Below are 8,720 nucleotides of genomic sequence, written 5' to 3' on the forward strand. Positions count from 1 at the left end.
AAAAAAAAAAAAGAGATTCTCTTGCCTGGTTGGGACTATAGGCGCCTGCCACACGTGGCAGGCCCAGATTAGATTTGAACCTGCCAGCTCTGGTGTTATGTGGCTGGCATCTTAGCCGCTTGAGCTATAGGCACCACCCAAAATGTCACTTTTTCACACATGAAGTAGCTGAGGAGCTATTTCTTTACAGCAGGAATACCCTGGAATTTCATGTCTGAAACTGAAAGTATTGGATTTTAGTATTCAGCAATATTATTAGGTCATTGTACCCTTGTCTTTTACCTCAAAATTTTTTTTGTTTTGTTTTTTTAGGCAGAGTTTCACTCTTATCTAGGCTATAATGCCATGTGTTAGCCTAGTTCATAGCAATGTCAAACTCCTGGGTTTAAGTGATCTTTCTGCCTCGGCCTCTTGAGTAGGTGGGACTACAAGGACATGTCCCTCTGCTTGGCTAATTTTTCTATTTTTGGTAGAGACAGGGTCTCTCTCTTGATCAGGCTGGTCTTGAACTCCTGAGCTCAAGGGATCCTCCTGGCTTGGCCTTCCAGAATGGTAGGATTATAGGTGTGAACCACTGCTCCCAACCCCCAAACTTTATTTAAAACATGACTACTATTAGGAGGTCTTTGTTTGTCAGATAAAATACAGAAATGATTCAGTGACATTAATTGAAGCAAACAACTAAGGGAGGAGAAAGTTGGGTGAATATATATTAAGAGGAGTCAAGATGGCTTTATTTTGTCAAGACTATTTCTAGAGCCATAGTCTTGAGCCATATCCATAATGTATAAATGGATTAGGATTTAGGAAGGTTTGCTTTTTTTGTTTCATGGGTAAGAGCTCTAAAATGACTTGTCCTCAAACAAACAAAAAAGACTTTTCCTTGTTGAGCATTGTGGACAGGCACTAGTAGTCCCAGCTGCTTGGGAGGCTAAGGGAACATGTCTTGAGCCCAGGAGTTTGAGGTTGCTTTAAAGCACAATGATGACATGGCTTTATACCCAGGGTAACAGTGAGACTGTCTCAAAAAATAAAATAAAATGACTTGACTTTCTTTAAAGGTGAATTAATTTAACTGTCATGTTAAGTTAAGACTGGGATATGGAGTCTATCTACAGACTATTTTGTCAGACAGTAAAACATAAATAAAATGCAGAGGGCAGGACTTTCTGCAAGGTAGACAGTCATCTCCCATTCTGAGTTGAGAAGCAGAAGGGTATTAAAGTGAAAGTTTATTGCAGATGATTTGTACTGTCAAAGTTTTGGGGTATAAGAAGTGCGTTTAACCTTTACAATGGCAAAAAAAAAAAAAAAACCCAAGGTATTTAATTGATTTAAAAAGAAAAGGTGGGGAATGTTCTGAGTGGAATGTTTGGAATTAACTAATCTTAAACTCTTGTTTATTTCACAGAATGTTCTTCGGAAAGTGCAACATCAAGATGCTTTACAAATCTCTGATGTGGTCATGGCCTCCTTGTTAAGGATGTTCCAAAGCACAGCTGGGTCTGGGGGAGTGCAAGAAGATGCCCTGATGGCAGTCAGCACACTGGTGGAAGGTCAGTAAGCAGGAATCAGGGAACATCTTTAAAATGCAGGTGTTTTCAATAGCCTTAAAGAATTTTTGACTACAAAAAGTAGTCCTTTTACTGGACACATGTCAGTTCAAAGTTAGATTAAACTTCTGTAAATGTAAATTTGTATAACTGCCTTGTCATTCTCCTTGAAGTAAATGAGGACCCAGTTTGTAACTGAGATTGGTAATATTGTTAAGAGGGAGAAACTGTTACTACATATCTCACCTTGTTCGTTGAGTTCCTTCTTAATCCTGAAAATCAGCTTGCTTTATTGAGGCTTTTCTCCTATCAAGGATAGAGGAAGGAAATTTTTCTTTTGTGGCACCTGGTATATCCTGGTTTGGGTTATAATGCTTTGGACTCAGGTTGACACATCCTGGTGCCTAGTATGGGATAGAATAAAACATCAAGTGAGTTCTTAGATCTAATTGGTTTTCTGATTGTTACATGTTTATGCAGAATTGCTTTGAGGAAACCCTAAGCAAGACTCTGACTTAAGACTCTTTGAGGCTTGGCACCTATGGCTCAAATGGCTAAGGTGCCAGCCACATACACCTAAGGTGACAGGTTCGAATCCAGCCCGGGCCCGCCAAAACAACAATGACGGCTGCAACCAAAAAGTAGCCGGGTGTTGTGGCGGGCACCGGTGGTGCCAGCTACTTGGGAGGCTGAGGCAGGAGACTCGCTTGAGCCCCCAGGAGTTGGAGGTTGCTGTGAGCTGTGATGCCATGGCACTCTACCCAGGGGGATAGCTTGAGACTCTGTCTCAGGAAAAAAAAAAAAAAGACTCTTTGAGGGAATTCTTCAGGGGGTGACCTGTGAATAGATTACTAAGGCCATTCGCCTAACAACCACTCTCCTGAGGACTTATAGACCTATTTTTGGCATAAATAGCCTAGGTCCAACTGGTCTGGCAACGAGTGACCACTCTGAAAGGGCAAGGAAGTTAATTTTGGCTCCAAGAGTGACTGATTTGGATCTGAAACCCAGTGTTGCTTTTCCTGGCTATGGCTTGTTAAGCCCTGGATGGGATTGCCTAAGGACCCTGTTTTGAAGCTGGCCCACAGAAAGGACATGTTATAATCAGATGAGGGGGTGAAAAAGAGGCTATATTGCTGACTCTGTGAATTCAAAATTAACCTTCCCATTCCTTGAGGGCTGTTGTTTCAGCCAGGGTAAAACCCTGTTCTTTGGAGTGTTTACATTGTCTCTATAGTGTAAGAGGCCTTTCCAGCAGCAATAAATTTGGTTTATGTAAGACAGCCTTAATGACTTCATGATAGGATCATTAATTTACACCCCACCTAGCCTACTGAGTGAATACATTTTGAGAGGGCTAGGATCGATTATTTTTTGCTCACCTCTGTTATCCTGTGGTGGTGTTATTATCTAATAGTTTGTTTCATTACAGTGTTGGGTGGTGAATTCCTCAAGTACATGGAGGCCTTTAAACCCTTCCTGGGCATTGGATTGAAAAACTATGCTGAGTACCAGGTAGGATATGTTTTTTAGAGTATGTTTATATTCTCATGTTACCTGTTAGTCACTGTAGTACAGACAAAATCTGGTTCCTATAATCTAGTAGTTTTTCCCTATGCATTGTCTTGCAAGTTGAGCTAAGTTATTCATTGTCTGAGCATCTGAATTAGAAATGATCCATGTAAAAAAGATGTTAGTTAGATGCACCAGAAAAAGGATGACAGGATGGCTGTTTGCCTAGACACTGTCAATGCAAGGGCAGCTATAAAGTTAAGGTATCAACACCCTGAAGATCAAGGTTTTTTGTTTTGTTTTGTTTTTTTTAACTGCTCACTTCTGCCATCACTATCCTGGTTGAATGTTGTTTTCTATGTCCTTAATGATATCTCAGATAGTCTTCCTGCCATATTGGTTGTTAATAAATTAATCTTGGCCAGGTACAGTGGCTCACACATATAAACCTAACACTTTGGGAGGCCTAGGCGGATAGATCACCTGAGCTCAGGAGTGCGAGACAACACACACACACACACACACACACCCGTCTCTACAAAATAGGTGTTGTGGTAGGTGCCTGTAGTCCCAGGTACTTAGGAGTCTGAGGAAGGAGGATCGTTTTAGCTCAAGAGTTTGGGGTTGCTGTGAACTGTGACACCACAGCACTCTTCCAAGGATGAAAAAAAATCTCAACAGAGAGAAGGTGAGTTTCCTTTGACTCTTGGTTCAAATAATAAAGTCCCAACAGCTAGGTAAAATAATTAATGCCTTACTCTCACAGGCACCTTTTTCCTGTTTAGGAGCTTATTTCTTTAATTCTTGCCAGGTTTGTTTGGCAGCTGTGGGCTTAGTAGGAGACTTATGCCGTGCCCTGCAATCCAACATCATACCTTTCTGTGATGAGGTGATGCAGCTACTGCTAGAGAACTTGGGGGTGAGTGTCTTTTTTTTTTTTTTTTTTTTTTTTTTCTTTTGAGACAGAGCCTCAAGCTGTCCCTCTGGGTAGAGTGCCGTGGCATTACAGCTCACAGCAACCTCCAACTCCTGGGCTCAAGCGAGTCTCCTGCCTCCGCCTCCCAAGTAGCAGGGGCCACAGGTGCCCGCCACAACGCCCGGCTATTTTTTGGTTGCAGCCGTCATTGTTGTTTTGGCGGGTCCGGGCTGGGGATTTGAACCCGCCACCTTAGGTGTACGTGGCTGGCACCTTAGCTGGTTGAGCTATAGGCGCCGAGCCGGGTTAGTGTCTTTATACAATCTAATTAACTGGTCTTTGAAGAAATTATCAGGCTGGGTATGGTGACTCACACCTGTGATCCTAGCTCTCTGGGACACCGAGGCAGTGGATTACTTAAGCTAAGGAGTTCAAGACCAGCCTGAGCAAGAATGAGACCCCATTTCTACTAAAAATAGAAAAACTACCTGGGCATTGTGGTGGGTGCCTATAGTCCCAACTACTTGGGACTCTTGAGGCAAGATTTGAGTCCAAAGTTTGAGTTTGCTGTGAGGTCTACCCAGGGTGACAGAATATGACTCTCTTTCCCAAAAAAAGAGAAATCAGCAGTTGGTTGGAAAGATAGTTAGACATTAAGATCCATTATGGTGAGCCGTAAGTTCTCAGAACAGTGTTTGTTCACTTATGAAGAAGGGAATTGTTCATTTTCTTTCTTTTTTATTTTATTTTATTTTTTATTGTTGGGGATTCATTAAAGGTACAAAGAACCAGGTTACATTGATTGCATTTGTTAGGTAAAGTCCCTCTTAGAATTGTGTCCCACCCCCAAAAGATGTGTCACACACCATGACCCGCCCCCCCCCACGTCCGCCTCTCTCCTCTTCCCTTCTCCCATCCCTCACCCCTACCCCGAATTGTTCATTTTCACAAATGATTGTAAGTTAATTAAAGGGTTGCGTGCTTTTTTTTTTTAAGGAAAATGCAAAGGAAAAGTAAATACATTATGATCCTTGACTTACAATGGGATTAGGTCCCATAACACATTGTAAATAAACATTTTTAAAAAATTAGCGTTCAGGGTCGGTGCCTGTATCTCAGTGGCTTAGGGTGCCAGCCATATACACCAGAACTGATGGGTTCAAACCCAGTCTGGGCCTGCCAAACAGCAATGACAACTACAACCAAAAGATAGCTGGGTGTTGTGGCAGGCACCTGTAGTCCCAACTTCTTGGGAGGCTGAGGTAAGAGAATCACTTCAGCCCAAGAGTTTGAGGTTGCTGTGAGCTGTGACACCACAGCATTCTACTGAGGGTGACATAGTGAGACTCTCATCTCAAAAATAAAAAAAATAAAAAAATGAGGGTTCAGGGTGGCGCCTGTGGCTCAAAGGAGTAGGGTGCTGGCCCCATATGCTGGAGGTGTCGGGTTCAAACCCAGCCCTGGCCAAAAACATTCCAAAAAAACAAAATTAGGGTTCAGTGGCCTGCTCTACTGTTTGGAGTCTGAGGTGGGAGGATTGCTTGAGCCTAGGATTTTGAGGCTGGGGAGAGCTGTGACCATCTCATTGCACTCTAGTCAAGCAAGAGCGCAAGCAAAATTAAAATTAGTAGTTGTTTCTTATAAATGAAAGTTTATTTTTGTTTTTCCCCGAGACAGTCTCACTTTGTCACCCTCAGGAGAATGCTGTGGCATCACAGCTCACAGCAACCTCAAACTCCTGGACCTAAGTGATTCTCCTGCCTCAGCCTCTCCCATGTCGCTGAGCATACAGGCGTCCGCCACAATGCCCAGCCATTTTGTTGTTGTTGTTGTTGCAGTTGTCATTGTTCAGCTGGCCCAGGCTGGGTTTGAACCTGCCAGCCTTGGTGCATGTGGCTGGCTCTGTAACCACTGTGGTGCGGGCACCAAACCTAAATGAAAGTTCGATAAGGCTGAGGATGGTGGCTCATGCCTTTAATTTTAGCACTCTGGGAGACCAAGGCAGGCAGATCACCTCAGCTCTGAAGAGTTCAAGACCAGCCTGAGCTAAAGTGAGGCCCCATCTCTAAAAATAGCCAGGCATTGTGGTGGGTGCCTATAGTCCCAGCTACTCGAGAGGCTGAGGCAAGAGAATCCCTTGAGCCCAAGAGTGTAAGATTGTTGTGAGCTATTTCACAGCACTCTACTGGGGGGCAATACAGTGAGACTTCTCAAAAAAGAAAATATCTTAAGTGTTTGGGCCAAATTTTTACTTTTATTAATTTACTTTTCCTTTTATTCCTTGTCAGAATGAGAATGTGCACAGGTCTGTGAAGCCACAGATTCTGTCAGTGTTTGGTGATATTGCCCTTGCTATTGGTGGAGAGTTTAAAAAATACTTAGAGGTTGTATTGAATACTCTCCAGCAGGCCTCCCAAGCCCAGGTGGACAAGGTAAGCTTAAAGTCATCTTGGTATTAAGTCCAAGTCTAATTGGGAGAAAGACTATTGCCAAAATATATAACTAAAAGTGATCAGTATGATGGAAGTTCTGTTCTTTGTCTCTTACAGTCAGACTATGACATGGTGGATTATCTGAATGAGCTAAGGGAAGGCTGCTTGGAAGCCTATACCGGAATCGTCCAGGGATTGAAGGGGGATCAAGAGAACGTACACCGTTGAGTATACAACCCAGTTTCCTTAGTCTGTTAGCCAGTGGGCACTTAGCCAGATGGGCTGTTGTATCCTATAGATTGTTTATGAACTAGCACTGTTGCTTAAAGGAAGGAAGAAGGAGGAGCAGTGCACTATTGCTGAGATGAAGAAGAATAAATGAAGAGTGACTTGGGGCAGGCTTTAACTTTATTATTTCTGCTCCCCCTTCCTCTGCTTCTTTGTCTCACATTTCTTGAGTATTGCAAAGGGATAGGATACAGCAGGGCTATTGGAATATCAGCAGAAAGCCTTGTTGGTTTCTATACTAATCATGAGTGGCAGTTGTTCAATGTTGAATTGGGGAATCAGAATTCCCCTGTTACCTGATGTTTCTCTTACTGATTGGGGAAATACTTGGGCTTTATCCCTTTGACATCACTGACTTAAGTAGTTCCATTTGTTCCTTCTATGTTATATCTGCTTGTAGGAAGAGAAATACTTGTCTCTTCTGTTGACTTGAAGGACATTTTAAATCTGAGGAAGAATAATTTAATACAATTGTATTCAACTGGTTGTTCAGCTTGACCCTTGTTGATAAGGGTAGAGTAGTTGGAGATTTTGGAGAGGTGTAGTCCTGCCAAATGTGGAACTATGTCATAAAACCTTCTCTCTTATAGCGGATGTGATGCTGGTACAACCCCGAGTAGAATTTATTCTGTCTTTCATTGACCACATTGCTGGAGATGAAGATCATACAGATGGAGTAGTAGCTTGTGCTGCTGGACTAATAGGGTAAGTAGTACCCTCCTTCTTAAAACTGGGTAGAAAGAACTTCTGGAAAATGACAATATAGCCGGGCATTGTGGCGGTGCCTATAGTCCCAGCTACTCAGGAGGGTGAGGCAAAAGAATTGCTTGAGCCCAAGAGTTTGAGGTTATTGTGAGCTCAGATGCTATAGCACTCTACCAAGGGCACTTTTGAGACTTTGTCTCAAAAACAAGAAAAAAATGAGAGGGCATGTAGTAAAGAAATTTTTATTTATTTATTTTTTGAGACAGAGTCTCACTATGTCCCCCTTGGTATAGTGCAGTGGCATCACAGCTCAAACTCTTGGGCTTAAGCAATTCTTTTGCCTCAGTCCCGTCAAGTAGCTGGGACTACAGGTGCCTGCCACAATGCCTGGCTATTTTTTTGTTACGATTGTTTAGCTGGCCCAGGCCAGATTTGAATTTGGCAGCCTTGGTGCATGTGGCTATGGGCACCGAGCCTGTAGTTAAGAATTTTGAGAGTATCAAGAATGGTAACAATCCACTTCTTTGGCCCAGAGAAAGTTTCTTTGTGTAGCCTGTATTGTCCTATTTTGAGTGCTTATGAATTTGAGACCCTCTAGGTCTCTATAATTTCACCCCATTAAACTCTGGTATTGGTTAACAAATTGTTTCTTTAGCATCTTCTACTGAAGTTTTCTGAGGTATTATTTGGATAAAAGGACATTAGTCATGAGCTCCAGGATATGGATTTTAGTTGTGATTTTTGCCATGAATTGGCTATTTAACCTTGGGTAAGTCATTCTACCTCTTCAGACTTAATTTTAGGCCTGTTTAGGACCTGTTAAGAGCAGGTGTTAGACTTAATTATCTCTAAAATTCGCTAAGAAAACACATAGCTAGCTTAGCCCTTGTTTGGAAGGCTTAAGACATTCTAGTTTGGGGGAAGGAGCTCATTCTCAAATGTGTTTATTTTACACAGGGACTTATGTACAGCATTTGGGAAGGATGTACTGAAATTAGTAGAAGCTAGGCCAATGATCCATGAATTGTTAACTGAAGGACGGAGATCAAAGACTAACAAGGCAAAAACCCTTGCTACATGGGCAACAAAAGAACTGAGGAAACTGAAGAACCAAGCTTGGTAAGAGCTTGTCTCCACTGTCTTCTGGTTACTTGGGAGTACATTGCATTTTGTTTATGCCGTTCTGGCAAGGGCTGCCTTCTGGTATTTCATTTATACTCTTTCTCATAGGTGCTTCTGAATCAGGCCCTTAGTTCTCAGCCTTATAGTACTAGAAGTATCGGGCAACCTCAGTCTTCTCTTTTTTTTTTTTTT

At 42.4% G+C, this 8,720-nt stretch overlaps 1 protein-coding gene across 1 annotated transcript in view; it reads left to right on the forward strand.

Annotated features, from left to right (window-relative positions):
- KPNB1 (karyopherin subunit beta 1) overlaps positions 1 to 8,720 on the forward strand; it is a 37,123-nt gene that overhangs the window by 23,721 nt on the left and 4,682 nt on the right. Inside the window, exons 15-21 of the mRNA XM_003786443.2 lie at positions 1,412 to 1,556; positions 2,986 to 3,068; positions 3,877 to 3,984; positions 6,270 to 6,413; positions 6,531 to 6,636; positions 7,292 to 7,406; positions 8,364 to 8,525. Of these exons, the coding sequence (XP_003786491.1) occupies positions 1,412 to 1,556; positions 2,986 to 3,068; positions 3,877 to 3,984; positions 6,270 to 6,413; positions 6,531 to 6,636; positions 7,292 to 7,406; positions 8,364 to 8,525 (863 nt within the window). The remainder of the gene's footprint in view (positions 1 to 1,411; positions 1,557 to 2,985; positions 3,069 to 3,876; positions 3,985 to 6,269; positions 6,414 to 6,530; positions 6,637 to 7,291; positions 7,407 to 8,363; positions 8,526 to 8,720) is intronic.

This window comes from Otolemur garnettii, unplaced genomic scaffold (assembly GCF_000181295.1).
Source record: "Otolemur garnettii isolate 467f Iridium unplaced genomic scaffold, OtoGar3 scaffold00018, whole genome shotgun sequence".
NCBI lineage: Eukaryota > Metazoa > Chordata > Mammalia > Primates > Galagidae > Otolemur > Otolemur garnettii.